Here is a 19,145-nt window from a genome sequence, read left to right on the forward strand (position 1 = left end):
TCATATCTTTAGAATCGTAATAGATGTAAAAGTAAATAAATTTTAATTCTTAATTTTTGTGACACGATTTTTTTTAAATAAGTTATTATCCCAAATAAGACTGTATCAGCGAGGAATAAAGTTCAATTTTAATCCGAACTTAATACTATATCAATGTATAAACAATAAACATAGACAATAGAACTGAGTGTTCACACCTATAAGAGGAAAAGAGACAAAAATTCCGCAACTACATACATTCATATCCCATAATGTTTCTCAATACGATTAATTATAAAATTAATAACAATTATTTATCAATATCTTTCCACAAAAACTCTTTTTAGCTGCGGAATCGTTCTATCTCTCTCTATCGCATTAAAACCTCAGTATATTTTCCTTGTCTTTGGTTTTGTCTATTAAAATGAATAGCTTTAAGAGGCATAACTCTTTATATTTATAGATTTCAATGTTTTGTTTCACTCACTCTTACGACAAATTACTTAGAGCGAAAGAGACAAAACACTGATAAATAATAATTAGTGTAGGTAAATGACTAATTTATTTATTTAAACTATTGCGTTTCAGAACAGATTTTTTTTGTATGATCACTGGTAGTATTCTTCAGATGATCTATAGATCTTTGAGTCCTTTGCTGTGGTGGAATCGAACCTGCGATAGAACCTCCAAAAGATTTATTTTTATTTTTTTTCGACGAAATACCGGTGTATTTGCTTTGCTGAGTGGTGAATTTCACTTAAAAGTAACTTATTTAAGGTGGTGTTTAAAAATAAAGTATCCGAGATCCATCGTTTATCCGTATTATTTGTTCCTGAAAAAATATAAAAGTCAATAAATTTTTAGGAATTGCGTCTTTCTGTCTTTTTCTATGGTACGGAGATTTTGGTACGAGTGAAAGAGATAGCTGGCTAATACGAATCAATATATTAACAAGAATTGCCCATGTAAAATGACTACATTTTTTTCAGATTTATAAAATGAAATTGTAAAAAAAAACAAGACATTCGCAAGATTATTAATTTTGCAAAGTTTTTATAACGGTTTTGCGTGTACAAAATAATTCGTAAACTAGACCAAATCATCAAGTATTCTACGCTACCAGCCATTTACGTCATAAAATAAATTATTTCAACAACAATTGACTCACTTTTTGTTTTTGTTCCTCGTGGGCGAGCTGTGATTTGAGTTTGGACTGTCGCTCACTTCCGACGAACTCCTTACGTCGCCGTCCATCTGAAATTGTTTTATTTGAAATTATAAGAAAGTATTATAATAGTTTTGTATTAATATTCAAGATTATTGGATAGAAAGGATGAAATTGGCTATCCTGTAAAAAATGTAGCATAGTTCTTCCCAACTAGTAACAGGCACACATCTTTAAAAAATTTCAGTGCTGTACTAAATTGAAGAAAGTTTACACCCCTATCTTAAGAGCATTATAAATTAGCTTTATTGATGAATACTGTCCATACTACAAGTAGCATCCGAGCATCCCCATCCCCTATAACACGAACCACCTCATCCCCATCTCTCACCTGGCCAGCCTTTACAGCATTATACGCAATCTGCAATATGAACATGGTCCAGACGATGTGCAGCATCAGCAGCAAGCAGAGCAGCGAGTTGAATATATAGTACGCGGGGAACATCGGCACTATTTGCGGCGCGCGGATTGACGTGCTGAAAATTTAATTTTTATTTATTGAAAACGTTTATTAACATTGGCCAATGCTTTCTCTGGGTTGAGCTGATGGAGAAAATAACTTATGGACTTTATTACTCGATAAATATGATGATTTATAATTATTATTGTAAAAGCATACATTATTAAAGTCGATAGATATCGATAATACAAATAGTTATTTATTAAACGGCTAATAATTTTTTCAATTTAAAATTTAGCATTCATCGATTACATCAATACCAAGTAATGTTCTGATCGCCATTTGCAGAAAAAATATAATTAAAACAGAGTGAAAAAAAAAGAGTGTGTGTACTTATGTACACGCGTTAGAAGATATACTTCTTTGGCGTACGGAAAAAAAGTACTAGAATATACAACTTGAACATAGTTATCAATTTTCATACCACCTAGAACTAACTTCATGCTGTTTAATTTAGGTGTCGGTGTGCGCGCGCATCGTAAAAATTCATTCTCATCATTTTTCTCCATCGCGCCAATAGAAGTATAACTTCAAAAAGTAACTGGACTTCAAGAGTGGACAAAAACAGGTCTAAATAATATGTCGTCTTACAGCTTGAACCATTACTTACCCACCCTAGAATAAGGCCCGGTGCAGATATGGCGGAGCGTAGCGCAGTGTACTTTTAACTGTCAAACTATTATCGACTTTCTTCTCATTAAAATAAAATTCAAAATTCGAATTATAATTCGCGGTCAACGTTTCGATACTCCTCAGAAATAAATTATATTATGATTTTGAATTTTATTCTTATGCGGACAATGTCGATAATAGTTTGACAACGAAAAATTCGCTGCACTGCGCTACGTCATATCTGCGCAGGCCGTAACTTCTGCTAAAGACGACATAGTAAGATAGCAAATGGAAGATTTTGCAGTTACTCACCTCCATATAATGTAGAATGGGAAGATTCCAACCCTGGTGGCGATCCACACAACCACTAACATAAGGAACAAACTGTCGCAGAGACGTTGGTAGCTCGCGTATTTAGTTGCTTTTACCGCCTGAAAGATGACGTCATAAAATTAGAATTTACACAGATCTAGACACTGATTTTTAAGCTATTGCATAGCTTCTATCGCGGGCCTTGAGCGCGGGGACCGAATCGAGAAATTCCGTAACGAAAAAACCTCACGCTCCCCACTCCGACGGGCGGAGGTGTGGCTTGAAGGCATAGCATGCAATAGCGCAACCGCGGCAGTCCCCGAGTGCCACACGTCGTTTTTTTTATTTGTAGTTACGTCTAAAATAGTAGTTTACATCGTTTATTGGTAGGATAATCACAGATCACGTACCTCCAAGAATATATCAGCGCAGTCATGCAGCAGCAGCACTAGTGTCCCGATCCTGTGCAAGTTGCAGACCCACGAGAAGGAGAGCAGCGCGATGGTGGCGATGTGGTGCACGAACATCTGCCAGAAGTCCTTGCGTCGGACGTCCCAGAACTGGGATATGGTCAGCGACCAGTAGAACGCGGACGATATCATGTAGTACCACCATACGTCGCTTGTGAGTCCCTGGAATTAGTGTAGTAGGGATTTGAGTACGTTACATTCTTGTCATACCTTTTTATGTAAAGTAGTTCTGAAACTGTTTGTGTGAGACGTACAGTCGTAATTATAATATTTGGACAATTCAGGAACTAATTCAAGTAAATAAATAGATTTGGGCAGGATTAATGTTATAGTGCTGGGAGGTAATTTTGAGGTTCCCTTCATCACTACATAATATAAAACAAAATCGCTTTCTCTGTCCCTATGTTCCTTTGTATGCTTAAATCTTTAAAACTACGCAACGGATTTTGATGCGATTTTTTTTTAAAATGATAGAGTGATTCAAGAGGAAGGTTTTAGTATATAATTTATTAGGTTTTAGACAAAGCGGGCGAAGCCGCGGGCGGTAAGCTAGTAAAATACTAAATATAGTATTGCTCAAATTCGGGCAACATGGCAGTGATTACAACTGGCCGTTTCGCAAAATGATATTCCACTTCTAAATTATGGAATGGACTGTTCAAACAGTATATTGATGCATTACCAGATAGTGTAGTATATTCATTTATTTGTATATTAAAATGTATACTCATATATCTTAAAATTGCTAAGTGATGACTGAATCAAAGGCAGGAAATGACTATGAATTTTCCTAAAAAATAATATTCCTGGAAACATTCTATGTGTTACATTAGTCAGTTGAACCGAGTTGTATCCTTTGATTAATTATTATTGATTCAATAATACTGAGTCGTGTTGTTTATATCTATTAGGTAATTGATAAAAAACACAACCTGTAACAAAAATACAAAATGAATCATATTGCATGAAATCATACAATACGTCACACTTAAAAACATCTAACATAGAGTACTTAATAGTATTGTGAAATGAAAATGTGAGCTTATTCATATAATGTACTAGCGGTCCGCCCCGTCTTCACCCGTGGTACCTACATGTTTACATTTTTTTAAAGGAATTTTTAACACCTTGGGTAACATTATTGCATTTTTGGTAAGGATCTCTATTTTTTTTGAAAAAGCAAGCAAGCCTATGTTGCTCAGTGAAGATGCAGGCAGCTTTCTAATGGTGAAAGAATTTTTGAAATCGGCCCTGAGTTTATGCGTGAAAACCATACATACATACATAATTACGACTTTATAATATTAAGCATAGATAGTATAGATATAATTTAAAAAAATGACAAATTAGATACCAATATCATTTTTAAATAACATAGATTTGATCAAAAATTATTACATACATAGTAGGTATTGAAAGTATAAGTGAAATAGTGACATATTAACTACATTCAATTCTATAATATAAAAATGAATCGCAAAATGTGTCGCACAACTCGAGAACGGCTGGACCATATTTTGTTAATATTTTTTTTATAATTTTCCTTGAAGTAGGAGGATGGTTCTTCTTCTTATGGAGAGAAAACGTAAACATGTACCACGGGCGAAGACGGGGTGGACCGCTAGTAAAAAAATATAACTTTTGTCAATCATGTCAACCAAACTATTTTTCTCAACAATTTTTACGGATATCGAACCCGCACCCTCTCTAGTTCAGTAGTACTAACCACGAGTTACTCATACGGCCATATAAAAGCTATTATTGACCAAGTTGTGTACGGTTGACGACCTGTAACACTTAACGCTATTCTAGTGAAACGCTATGCTATGGATAACATTGTTATTGAAATTTTAGTACCGATTTGTGGAACTAGGTCATAGTTTGGTGCATTTTGATAAATATTAAAAGCTGTTTATCCTAGAGGTAATATAGGTATACTAGCCGTCCCGGCAAACGTTGTTCTGCCTGGCTCATAACTTAAGTATGAAAAATAGATATTGGCCGATTCACAGATTTACCAATAGGCATACAAAATCTCATGAGAATCGGTCCAGCCGTTTCATTTGAATGAGAATTTTATATGATATATTTATAGAGATTAGCTGTTTATTAGGAAGGCTAATAGTAAAATATATAGATTTGTGCATTGTAATTTGAACCATTATGTGTCATTATCGCGGTACATGAAAGCGACACTTACATACGTATGAGAACTGCGTATTATTTTTTAGCTATTTTGGTTAGGATTTTAACTATATACTTATATATAACTATATATACATATATTATGCGTGCGTTCTTACAGTCCCTTTCTTTTAAAAGCATGGTATTGGCTTAAAACAACTAGACACGATAGATTTTGTAATTTTGTTAAATTATAAGTATTTTGTAGAAAAAATATTTTTGATCTTAATTTGACCAACGCTCATTGTGTATCAAATGTAGCTTAAATAACGCGATAAAATATGATGCATGAGAAATTAACTAGTCATGAACTATCGTCAAGTGAAAGTTGTGAAAGTAAAAATGGGTCTTGCTGTTTCAGAGAATAACTGTAACACACTTACAAATGCAAATAGTAAAAAGCTATTATTTTGATGTTTAAAAATGTAGTTCACAGATTATTACTCGTTTCTTGTTATGATCAATACATATATTTTTTTGTATTTTTTATCAGTTTTTGTAAATTATCGAATACTAGCTATGCTCCGCGGTTTCACCTGCGAGACTCCGCTTCTGTTCGTCTTAGCAGCTTAGCGTGATAATATATTATAGCGTATAGCCTTCCTCGATAAATGGGCTATCCAACACCGAAATAATTTTTAAAATCGGACTAGTAGTTCCCGAGATGAGCGCGTTCAAAGAAACAAACAAAATCTTCAGCTTTATAATATTACTATACAGTATAGATTTAATAGGAATAAAATGTTGATAGACACTAAAAATTGGCGTCAAGGCTCTTCTGAGAATATGCAACAAAAAACAATAGTGTAAATTAACACATTTGTTCCCAACATGCATTATACTGCATGTTGGGTTACTAAACGGGCCAAAATATGAATAAGAGAATATGTATTCTTATTGTATACGATGCACTGTGCACATCGTAGCGATATGCCAGTTTTTGGCGTATCGACACGGCATGGAGTAAGGCGACGATTTTCGTATCTTTGAATCTTGCCAATAAAGTTTCACTTCCTCCACGTGTCCAGCTTCAAACGCTCTTTTTTAAATTAATATCTCCATAGGAAATTTCAATTTTGTTACTGGAAATCAAGCGTGTTTTATGCGTTTGACCCTCCGATTTCTGCTGGATTTAAATCTTTTTGATAAAATTAAGAATTTTTATCTAAAAGGTTGCAGCGATTGCTGATAAAATTACTGATAACCTACTTTGTACGTTTTGACATTTATACCATTTTAACTCGCAAATACTTTAAAAAAATACATACTTTAAAACTTAAAACACACACTACCCTTAGGTCCCTGGAAATATAATGTACCACATTATATTTTAAGGACATAAAATACTATAGGAAAACAATTTGTTCCAAGCAGAACAATCATAGTCACAATGCTATATTTCTGCTCGTTCATCAAACTTGCTTTATCATTCAACTCCCATATAATACGGCTAACAAGCGTACCTTTTTCTATTTTAACATAAGAAACGACACTGTAATGGGCTCATTTAGTCATTATTTTAGTAAAGGTCATTCCATAGATGTCAAGACCACCGCGTGAGGTCGCACTGAGCCGTGATTTAGTGAAAATTTAGCAATGCGCAAATATAATAGAGATATTTTTTGCATTTTTGCATTAAGCCAGGGCTATAATCTTTTGTTTTTCAGTGAGATAATTAAAATTCGGTCTCTTCAACTAGATTATAATATAATCTTTTCATATCTTGAATAAATTTAGGACTGACTATTCCCAAGTCTATATTAGATAGGCCAAAATATCAATGGACGGTAACCGATCAATAAAATGATCGTGCCTTGCGTTGTTTAACAACTTTATTTTATACATAGTAGAAGACTTAAACCATAGTCACCATTACCAATCAAAAATAACAAGGAAACGTTAATTGACCATTGAAAAGGTAAACTTTACTTCAAAAAACACATTTTAAACATCTTAGCCATATTCAGTCATATTACGCAATCGAGCCCACCGTTCGGCGACAAGTTCAATGTCCCGTGACGTCAACGAAACAGCTGATCCGAATTTATTGGCTGCGATAAACCGTTCGTTACGGCTGTGATAAAAACAATTGTGCCAAGATCGTCTTAATCTTGGTAGGTAATTCCTAAAAAATGGTAGCCTAGTAAAGTAACAAATTTTCATTGAAGTGTTATCATGATCAACTTATAAATATTTAAGTTTGAAATTAGTTAAAAAGTATTGAGGAACTCCATGACATAGAATAAATGAGTATTAATTGGATTCTTTATGAAGAAGCCCCTTTAAAACGGTATTGCTTGAATGTCGCTAACTATGCGTTTGAAAAATAAGTAGTATTTCAAAAACAATATAGCAATGCCGGAGATTACTCCCAGCATACTCATAAATTATAAACTATATAAAATAGTGTGCATAGATAGTAAATAATTTTATTTATCCTATGATGGTGGTCGTGTCATCATTTATCAGTAAATAAATATGACCTAAGGTTATCGTTTCTTTATAAATATCATTAAGGTAAATGGAATAGTGTCGGGCATAACAAAACTCATATTTACTAGTCATTATAAGAAACTAGCTTACGGCCCGCGGCTTCGCCCGCTTTGTCTAAAACCTAATAAATTATATACTAAAACCTTCCTCTTGAATCACTCTATCTAGAGAAAGCGACTTTGTTTTATACTATGTAGTGATAGTAAAATAGTATCATTGCATAGTATAAAACAAATTCACAAAGTATGTACGCTATAATCTTTAAAACTCGCAACGGATTTTGACGAGGTTTTTTTAATAAATAGATAGGTTCTTGAGGAAATTTGTTAATTTTTCTACATAGCAAGCGAAGCCACGCGCGGAGTGCTAGTTCACAATAACACAATACAATTAATGTTATATTTGAAATGATATATTTCCAATTATTCTATTTATTTTACTCCATGGTTTTGCAAATTTTGCCATAGAAGAGATTTTTCACGATATTTCAACGACTAATTTATTGCTTATGAGGTAGGAACTGTTAAGTTATTGTTAGCTACAACTGTTAACATTCCTCCTACATGTTGGCTAAGTAAACTGTTAAGTAAATATTATAAACAAATTCTGTACCGTTACATTATTATATAACCAATATCCCCATGTTTACATATATGGGAAGCGTATCGCTTATCATTAGATAAGGATTTTGCACAATTTGCAAACGACAAATATATGAGGGATAAGTTTTGACCTCCGAGCCAAACGAGTACATTTTAATTAATAATTACTATTTTTTTATTACCTTTCGCACTTATTAAAAACCGGCTTCGCCCATGGTACATATTTCGCAATAAAAGGTAGCCTATGTTCTTTCTCAGGGTCTAAAGATTGTCTGTGCCAAATTTCATCAAAATCGGTCCAGTAGTTTATGCGTGAAAACCATACATACATACATACATACATAATTACAAACCTTTCCTCTTTATAATATTAGTATAGATATCGTTTATGCATAAGAACAGCTAAGCTTACCAAAAGCACCTTAAAGCGTAATGTAAAGTTCCAAATATTAACAGATACACACACACATAGATATAAAAGACTACACGATTCACAAACATACGAGCAGTCACATACAATATACATACACACACACGTCTACGTGTCAATACATACACACAAGAGAACTATAACAATACTCCAATTTTTACCTGATGCGGATATCCAATATAACAATGGTCGATATTCCACAGCCACACTTTATCCCACAGTATATACACGCCGAAGCTAAAGTTGCACACGTAAAACGTGAACTTCCACAGGTTCTCGCAGAACTTGACGAGCGTGGAGGGCTTGTCCTGGCTCCGGCGGAGTCGAAACCATCGCTCCACCTGCCTCTCCGTCATGTCCAGCTGCTTTGCTAACGCGCATAGCTGGAAATAGGCAAAAAATCAGTATAAGGAGAATAGAGTGGTATGGTCATCACCTGAGGCCACCTCATCGTTGAAAATTAATACAAAAAATTAAGTAGTATAGAAAATATCTGTCTATTGGTCTTCAACCACGAGGTAAAGCGCCCGGAAAACTTCTTGGCCAAAAAGTAGCGTGGTGGGGGAAGTTTGCGCATCAAGTTTTAGTACATTTTTATATGAGCAAGCTTCCGGGCGCTTTACCTCGTGGTTGAAGACCAATAGTTTTAGATATCGCTTAATTTTTAGGGTTGAGCGACGTGAACGTTAATAATAAGGCAAGTTTGTAATGAATTGTTAGAGCAAGGGAGATAGGAATATAGAGATACTGATCATATATTCCTAGGTGTAATTCCTCTAGAGTCTAGACTGTTTTAATGGAAATGGGCGGCATAAGGGCTAGACATTATTTTTTACGGCTTCTCGTAAACCAATTGGTTTTCTGGAAAAAATGCTACCTTAGCGATAAAATTGCCTGTAGTTTCAACTTTGTTATTATGTTTTGTTGTAAATTTGCTAGCCTAGTTTTTTCACCGGTACATATTTTTTTGATTGACTGAATGTATTTCATCCTTGACAAAACAACAGTACGTTAACAAAGTATAATTAGAAATTGTTACGCACTATTTAACTTAATCTGTTTTATGAGGTAATCCCGCTGGCCAAACCTGAATAAATAAACGTGTAAAATCAAAAGTGGAAAAAGACAACAAACACTTATTGGACTTTGATTTTGTATTGTTATTTAATTAAAACGTTGTGATTCATGAATGTATGATACTTTTAAAAATATTTACTGTTTAACCTTATGTACATCTTTTGTGTATATTTAGGGTGCTTTTCCACTAATAATGTGCGAGGATGTGTAGCGAGGAATGTGTTTGTAAAAACCATTATAGGTGGAAAAGCACCCTTAGGAATCTACTAACTTAATATAAAATATAAAGGAGATAGCCTGAAGCTAATAGGATAGCCAACCATGTTAATGTACCGAATAATATCTAATATAATATAAAAAGCAACTATCTCACTTCAAAATTACATCTCTTGATAATCGTCGGGTACTTCTTGATTTACTCTTTGCCTTGAAATTATTCAATAGTAAAATTGATTGCCCCCAATTGCTTCAAAAATTTAATTTAAGGGTGCCTTCTAGTAATTTAATGTTTATCTGTGATGTAAAGAAACGTTGGTAAACCAAATAAATAAATAAGAAGAAAACGTAATATTCATACAGTAACATCTTCAGATGTTAAGTAAAAGATTAGGCACACTGACTGATCTCGTTTCACGCGTGAGATTACAGAGTAGGAGTATTCTATTACGGAACAAATTGTTGTAACGGAAATATGTTTAAAATTCGTGACCCAATTCTCAGATGCCTTATATTACTAACTAGCTGCTCCGCGCGGTTTCATCCCCGTGGCTCCTGTTGGTCGTAGGGTGATGATATAATATAGCCTATAGCTTTCCTCGATAAATGAGCTATCTAACACCGAAAGAATTTTTCAAATCGGACCAGTAGTTCCCGAGATTAGCACTTTCAAACAAACAAACAAACAAACAGACAAAATCATCAGCTTTATAATAATAGTATAGATGCGGTTATGCCCTTGAAATCCTACGTGGATATAAGACTAGTGGGAGTCGATTAATAGATATGTACAATGTATGTACATGCTTTGGTATTTGGACCACATTAATTGAAGCTTTTTTCTGAAAAGAAACAAGATAATTTGTAGTATTTTAAAGACCAGTTGATCAATTAGATGAAGATGTCCAAGAAAAAAAAATCGACGAAATAGGACATACCCAATATATACTCCCCGCAGATAAAAAAAAAATCGAATGGCCTAAACATTCGTTAGATCCCTTTGCCTCAGTAGTGGGGATAAATAGGAGCTGATGATGTATAGCATATAATGTTTAACCTTTATAAGATAAAGAGTAAAATATACAACACTACCATACTTGCTCAAACTTGGTACCATCTTTATTCCAGATCTATTTAAGGTAACAGTCTAACAATACATTCTCTCTCTCTCTTGTCGGTCCCTCATGTCTGATGATCGTGGTCAGCATCATGGTTGCATCTGGAGCGGATGATTTGCCTCCACCGGTCCCTGTCCATGGCGTCTCTTACGACCGTGTAAAAATTAGTGGCAGATGAGTTTTTGACTTGGTCTGTCCATCGTGTTGGTGACCGACCACGCGATCTTTTTCCCTCCGTATATTATTACCGTACTCCGTACAACAATACATTATTATAATAATTATTGTGTATGTTCGTTATTGGATAAGTTATAAGTTGGTAACGTTGGTATACCTTAAACTCTAATCTAGGTTATTTTGCATCACAAAAAGGTCAAAAAGCATTGATTTGTACGAGAAACACTTCGAAGGGCAGCTAAGGTTCTTTACCATAAACCATACATATTAATAGGTTTTGGAAACGTAACTTAGATAAGCAAAGTTAAGCCTCGTATTACTCAACTAAGTCAACCGATAGATACATGAAAAATACATTAAATTAACTGATCCAAAACCAGTATTCCAACGCACTATAAGAATTTTAACATAGTTTTACTATCGTGTGAGGCATTTTATTGTTTCTTGTGTAAGCTGTGTTAATAAATAGCATCGTGAATTAATTAAAAATGTTACAAATGGCTATTTAGGTTAAGTAGGATATGTTACATTTTTTTTAGTCACATAACCTACATCTAAGACCTACATACATAGTTTTACTAATATAATTTATAAATAACATTATAAGTACTGAGGAGTGGTAATCGTAAAGGACTTTTTTATGAATGATAAACTAGAATATAGCTTGTGTTCTATAATAGCGGTTTCAGGCCATTTATACTTACATAATCGTACGACTACATAAAAACTAACATAATTTATTCAGAAATCGACCTTATTTATATGAATGTAAGTTTGACATTGAATCGACAATGTTTGTTGTAGAAAAATAGGTTTTTGTCCATTACAATACATGAACCATTTGTAAGGCTTAGTGCCTACTAAAGTGCTATTTTATTTATTACTTTACTAGCTTTCCGCTAGCGGCTTCACCCGCGTAGTCAAAGAAAAGGCCGCGCAGTTCCCGTTCCCGTGGGATTTTCGGAATAATTCCTATCCTGTGTCCTTTGTCAGGTCTCAAGCTATCAAGGTGCACAAGGGAATATATATATATATTTTTTTTTTTTTTTTTTTTTTTTTTGAATAAATAAACTGAATTATTTGAACAAAATATGGATGGATGGTTAGAACATGTAGTACGACTATGGTATTTATGTAAAAGTACGACGAACTGCAATTTTCACACGACCTCAGTAATTTTCTTCATAATCATGAATCATCCTTTTATACTTTTTGTATGTTTCCACTTGTGATGTATAGTTAGATATTGCTATTTTTGGTGCAAAGGAATCCGACATACTTAGAAGAGATAACAAAAATTAAAAACCGCACTGCAGCAATATTCTGTTGTAATTTATACGACTTTGTTTTTTACACATACAGATAATAAAAGCAGTACAAAATAAATTTTAAACAGTTACAATGTCCAATTTCAAGTACTTAGGTATCATGTTAATTTCTCAATTTACATTCACGTTAATACGTAAACAAAATTGATTTTGAATTGATACTACTTAAGTCAACTACGTAAGTACAATTGTTTAAAGAAATATCGGTACCTATTTTTACATTAATGTAATGAATATAAAAAAGGTTTAATGTTATTACCCCCAAATGATTAACAGAACACCTTTTCATATAAAAAACTAAGGTAAGAATTTATTGTTAATTATGTAAATGTTTGTTGTATTTAACGTATTTTTATAGTATTCGTAAGTAGATTTAATACCTACGAATCCATTTTTAGGGCTCGGTAGTCCGTACCCAAAGGGTAAAACGGTACCGTATTACTAAGCCACCGCTTTCTGTCTCCAGGCTGTATTTCATAAACCGTGTCAGCTAGAGAGCTGAAATTTACAAATTAACTATGTATTTTCGTTACTATAACAACAAATACTAAAAATGAAAACATTAAAGGGGGTGTAAAATAAATTATTTTCTATTATAGATAATAGTAAGGAACACTTCGTGCGCGAGTCCGACTCGCACTTAGCCGGTTTTTATATTGTCACAATGCAAACAACTATATCTTACGATCGAGGTTCATATAAAAAGGTCTGTTTTCAATACTAATTATCTTAAGAACTGCATGTAATTATAATATAACATTCAACGTAAACGTGTTAGTTAAATAGCATCATAGTTATTTGTACATGCCATTCATAAAATCATAAATAGTATGCCGAGAATTTCGAGGGCATATTTGCTAGTGAATACATTATGTATTATACATTATTATAATACATACCTACCTATTATAAAATATGATAAGCGGAACATAGGTAAGTAGAAAATTGCCTCAAATGAACCTGTTGAGTGTTGACAACCTCAACCTCGTATTTGTCTTAAGGATTATGAATATAAAATTAGGTACTGATTTAAAAATTAGATGGGATAAACATAGGTAAAAATATGGATTTGTTTGAGATTTTAAATCGTAAATTGGTTGAACGTGATAATCTCAGGAACTATAGGTCTGCTTTGAAAAACTATTTCAGTTTTAGGTAGCCCATTAATCAAATCATTGAGGCCATAAATCGTCACGCTAGGGCCAACAGGAGCGAAATAATGCGGGTAAAACCACGGGCTAACTACAGCAAGTAACTTATAAAAACCTTACAAACCTAGTATAATAATTATTACAATACGACCCGCATCTCGGAATCAAACACAGTACTTGTAGTCGCAACTATCTCTTTTATGAAGACCATTTAACGACGATGAGGGGCTATTAATGAAGCAGGCGGATAAACCATTTCTGTTCTAATACTTTACATTATAAAATAAATCTTGCATATGCAAACATGAAGAGTAAGAAAAAGAACTAGGTCAAATACAGGGTATAAATTTTGTGTGAATTATTTTAAAGAAGGGAAATAATTCTTCAATGATTAGTTTAATAATCATATTATTATCCATTAAAATAAAAAACTTTACTTCCTTAAAGAAATATATCCTGTTTTTCGTAAGTAAATAAACTTATTTATATCTGAGAAATGCAAAAAGATAGCACAGTAAATCATCACATTTAAGATAAATGTTTTACCTTGACTCGTCGACTCGAGAAAGATAAATACGTAAGTATGTTCTTTATTTATAGGCGTGTCAATAATATAAGAGAACAAGTCCTGCAGGTCAGATTTTAAAGGGTTCTCATGAATAAGTAGATAGATTATTATAAGCTGGTTTCTCAAAAGAGTACTGATTGGGTTAAGGTTTGAGAAAGCATATGTCACATGCTAGAAAATATTTAAGCAACAGTGCAAGTAATTCTTACCTTCTTACCTTTCATCAAATACTCAATTCAGAAACCGGTCTATTGCTATAGCATTACAAACTATGAAATTATTATAAGCATGTTACCCCATTTATGTTAATTGTCAAATTATAAAGGTAATTTCTTAACAGGTGGAAAACTATATTAATTATAAAGTTGAAGAGTTTGTTTGAACGCACTAATCTCAGGAACTACTGGTCCAATTTGAAAAAATATTTCGTTGTTAGATAGGCCATTTATCTAGCCCATTGAGGAAAGTTATAGGCTATATATCATCACCCTAAGACCAACAGGAGTGGAGCAATGCAGATGAAACTGCGGGGGACAGCTAGTGTTTAATATCTTCTCTACAGCTGGTGATAAGTAAAAAAATCTTCTAACCTGCTTAGGTGTTTTAGGTCCTGCCCTATAAGCTGCTTCAAGTTTAGGGTTGTCTGGCGCCCGTCGCGGTCTGCTGTCTTTTATGCCCAAGTACTTGCCGAAAGGAGCATAGAAAAATCTAAAATATATAATTTATGTTTAAAAATAATATGGATGAATATTGTTTAAACTTTAAAGTAATCAATATATGAAACTTTTTATATCTAAACTTCAGTCAAGCCTGTTAATATAATGGACATAAAGACAGATTTATTTAAATTTGAAAATCAGGATAACCGTTATAACCCCCCAATGCTGACATACATTCAAAATAAAAATTATAACTGAAAATTAAAATATTTCTTTTATATTTCCTTTAAATATACATTCAAAGAAAATATAAAAGAAAGCATGGAAGATTACAGATGGTACCATAATGTTATCTTACTCTATTCCTATAAATGTCACATTAATAAAATCTGCATTAAAATTGCATGCAAATGCTAAAACCATATAAATACCATTTTCCTCAACTAGACTTCATAGTTCATACAATCAACAGACGTACATACAATCATATATTTTCATGTTTACAAACAGACCTCAACTGGACTTCATAGTTCATACAATCAACAGACGTACATACAATCATATTTCATGTTTACAAACAGACCTCAACTGGACTTCATAGTTCATACAATCAACAGACGTACATACAATCATATTTCATGTTTACAAACAGACCTCAACTGGACTTCATAGTTCATACAATCAACAGACGTACATACAATCATATTTCATGTTTACAAACAGATTTTGGAAGCATAGTTTTAAGATTTGAAAATGCAACTGTGAATTATTCTTCAGACTCCCACATGATACAGACTATGTATTCTATAGATATACTGAGTCTGACACAATTTTTTTTTTACTTATTGTCTCAGACAATTTTTTTTTTATTTAGGTCAGTGTTACTGTCAGCAAAAATGATTTTTGTAACTTTTAATAGCTTATACTTAATAAAGTATTGTGAATTCTTTTTTGTAAAAAGTTGACTGGGAATGCAATTTAATTAAATTACATTTAGATCGCTCTGGCGGGTCACGAGTGGCTGAGTTGGTCAGGCATCCGCCCCGGAATGGCACGAAAGGATGCGGGTTCGAGTCCCGCCTCATGATCGAATTTTTTCTATTCTTTATAAATTTAATTTTTAATTAAAATTAAAAGTAAATGTATTATTTTATCACAAGAAAACCTGTTAAATGTAAAATAATACAACATTTATTATTTAAATTACTCTTATCGTTTATCAGGAACACTCAATAGCAGGCATATTAGAATATGTTTATATACTTTAATACCAGTTTCCAGGTATCAAATTAAAACTTTAAAAATTAATTTAAAATTCTATAGATATAATCTAAACTCTAAAGCCTATGATAAGCAAATATCTAGTAAGATTTCATGCAAATATATTATCGTATGAGAGATTTATAGTATTTTTTCTTTATCTTGACATTATCAGAGTAACTGTTATCATTTACTCATTATTTAATCAAATTGATATTTTAACTATAAGGAAGTATTTGTGGCTATAAAATATTCAAGATAACACTTTAGTCTTAATATTTTGTACTTAGTGATTGAGACAACTTTGTCCAGTTTTATTTTGTCTAAATCCATACTAATATTATAAATGCGAAAGTAACTCTGTCTGTCTGTCTGTTACTCAATCACGCCTAAACTACTGAACCAATTTGCATGAAATTTGGTATGGAGATATTTTGATACCCGAGAAAGGACATAGGCTACCTTTTATTGCGAAATATGTACCACGGGCGAAGCCGGGGCGGACCACTAGTCACACATAAATTGGAACTAAACACATGAAAATCACAATTCATGAAAATTTAGATCATTTAAATCAGCAGATTCAAAAAAACAATTCTGTCGTCATTTAAACTCTTATAAATTAAATATTGGAAGTGAAGCTGTGAACTGTATAAATCGTAACCTCTCACACATATCTGATTGGAGTAAATCTTTTGGACTGAGTTTAAATCCTTCAAAATCTCAAACAATTATATTTGGCAGCCAAAGTCTCCTTTCTAGGATTAATTGGACGACTCTGCCACCGATTGTACTTGATGGTACTACTGTTCCTTACAGTAAATCTGTTAAAAATCTCGGTATTATACTAGACGAAACTTTGTCATGGTCTCAGCAGATTAAAAACATAAGTTCCAAAGTATTTGCTGCCGCCTCTAGTTTGCGTCGATTGCGTAATTTGCTTCCCATTCCCACCAAAATTTTGCTGGCCCAATCCTTACTTCTGCCAATCCTTGACTACGCTGACGTATGTCTTACTAATCTAACTCAAGAACAACTTAATAAACTTGAGCGGTTACAAAATTTTGCTGTGCGGTTCATTTATGGTCTGCGCAAGTATGACCATGTTTCGGAATTTCGGTCAAGACTTCAGTGGCTCCCCATCCGCTTCCGCCGGAATACACATATCCTTGCCTCTCTTTATTCCATTATCTTTAATCCCACATCACCTTCCTACTTAAAAGCTAATTTTGAATTCCTTGGCACTAGGAATACGAACTTACGATCAGCTGAAAATCTTACCCTTCATATACCTTCCCATTCTTCCAATTTTTTCCATTCTTCCTTTTCCGTTCAAGCAATCCGCTTGTGGAACTCCTTGCCAGTCACGATAAGAAAAGCACAGACCCTTCACTCCTTTAAAAGTCAATTGAAGAACTACTACCTTCGCTCGATCACTGACAAATCATTAAAATAAATCTAAATTTAAGCTTTCCATCTGTATAATTTTAATCTTATTGTAATATTAATGTATCAACTTATGTGTCCTTCATTATGTATAATACTTTTCTATGTTTACTCTTTCTTCTTTCCTTGTCTTACTCTACTCTTTAATTCTTGCTCACTATATCTATACATACATAGAGTTGCTTGGAAGAAATCGCTCACGAGCGATAAAGCCGCTCTTTGTACATCTATATTATAAGCTATCTTATCTATGTAACAAAATTTACTACTGTGTATGTACAATAAAGAGTATTTCATTCATTCATTCATTCATTATTAATTAATAATGTGTATGCACATAATATTATGTTAAACATGAACATGTTAATTAATATTTGATACCTGAATTGGCACCTTTCTGTGTTACTTTTTAAGTGTACCTAATAAGTAAAATATAATAATTCTAACTAACTAATAACATGCTAACGATTTCTTGTTCTAATCCTTTTAAGGAATCCCAAGAAATGCACGATTCCCATTTCAAAAAGCTGCAGCAACGTGTTTCTAATGATGCGATTAAAGAATGAAATTAATAAAAATAAATCGGGTTTCACATTCGGCAATTTACGAAAATTAAAATTTACGCCCCCAGACTTGTAACGTGAAAAATATTCGTGAATGAACCCACGTTTTTTCGACGAGTAATTGAAAGATTTGGCACTTACCTTTCTAATACATAGCGTAGACTTATAAAAGCAAGCGCTAACGGTATAGGAAAGAAAACATGCCGATGGTCCGTATAAATTACAGTCTTATCCGGGCCAGGCGCAATGTCAGCCCAAGTTGTATTAGGCGGTAACCAAACATATTCACTCCAAAATGTATTTATTACCGACTGAAGCATTATAACACGTACTGATCACTTTACTGAATTCACCACACAGTTCGTTTTAACGAAAATATAACTAAAAATAATAAATTACTTTTCACTACCGCAGGCGACCACCACATTCGTTTGACGGATAGTGATAGACAATCTAGAGACATTAGACATAAGTCATAACGGAAACAAATGTTGCCAGCTACTGCAGGTACATTCGGTCACTTCTGTCTTCATTTAAGTGTTAATTTTATAAAAATGTATTTTAAAACTGTAAAACTAAGTACCAATCTGACCTACCCATATTTTATTTATTTATTTTTGTCACACTAGCTGACCCAAAATCTATTGTAACTTGTAGGTACTGTATTCGCGCAAACTGTCAAACGCATGAGGTTGTACCCACAGATTAAGTATTAGTTACTACCTACCAAGGTTGTACGAATTTTATTTTTATTTTTGGCGCCAATTTCTTTAGCTTTTCTCAATTCTCTTTCCCTGGACAATAGGGAATACTTA

General features: G+C 33.2%; 1 protein-coding gene across 1 annotated transcript; it reads right to left on the minus strand.

Moving 5' to 3' along the window:
* Window positions 1-1,143: 1,143 nt before the first annotated feature.
* LOC123700585 (ceramide synthase 6-like) lies at window positions 1,144-18,764 on the minus strand. Its single transcript, XM_045647844.1, has 7 exons — window positions 18,472-18,764; window positions 14,993-15,110; window positions 8,929-9,150; window positions 2,999-3,220; window positions 2,589-2,707; window positions 1,536-1,680; window positions 1,144-1,233 (listed from the first exon to the last, which is right to left on the minus strand). The coding sequence occupies exons 1-7, from the start codon at window positions 18,648-18,650 to the stop codon at window positions 1,144-1,146; spliced, it is 1,095 nt and encodes a 364-aa protein (XP_045503800.1). The 5' UTR covers window positions 18,651-18,764.
* Between the last annotated feature and the right edge of the window lie 381 nt (window positions 18,765-19,145).

Source organism: Colias croceus, chromosome 19, assembly GCF_905220415.1.
Source record: "Colias croceus chromosome 19, ilColCroc2.1".
Lineage (NCBI taxonomy): Eukaryota > Metazoa > Arthropoda > Insecta > Lepidoptera > Pieridae > Colias > Colias croceus.

What these genes read in the sequence shown, in the direction of transcription:
- LOC123700585 (XM_045647844.1), bottom strand. Translation starts at nt 18,650, where the DNA reads ATGCTTCAGTCGGTAATAAATACATTTTGGAGTGAATATGTTTGGTTA. An exon ending in GACCTAAAACACCTAAGCAG is followed by an intron (nt 9,151 to 14,992) that starts GTTAGAAGATTT and finishes GCCTATTTCCAG; the next exon opens with CTATGCGCGTTAGCAAAGCA. An exon ending in CCATTCTACATTATATGGAG is followed by an intron (nt 1,681 to 2,588) that starts GTGAGTAACTGC and finishes TTAAATTTTCAG; the next exon opens with CACGTCAATCCGCGCGCCGC.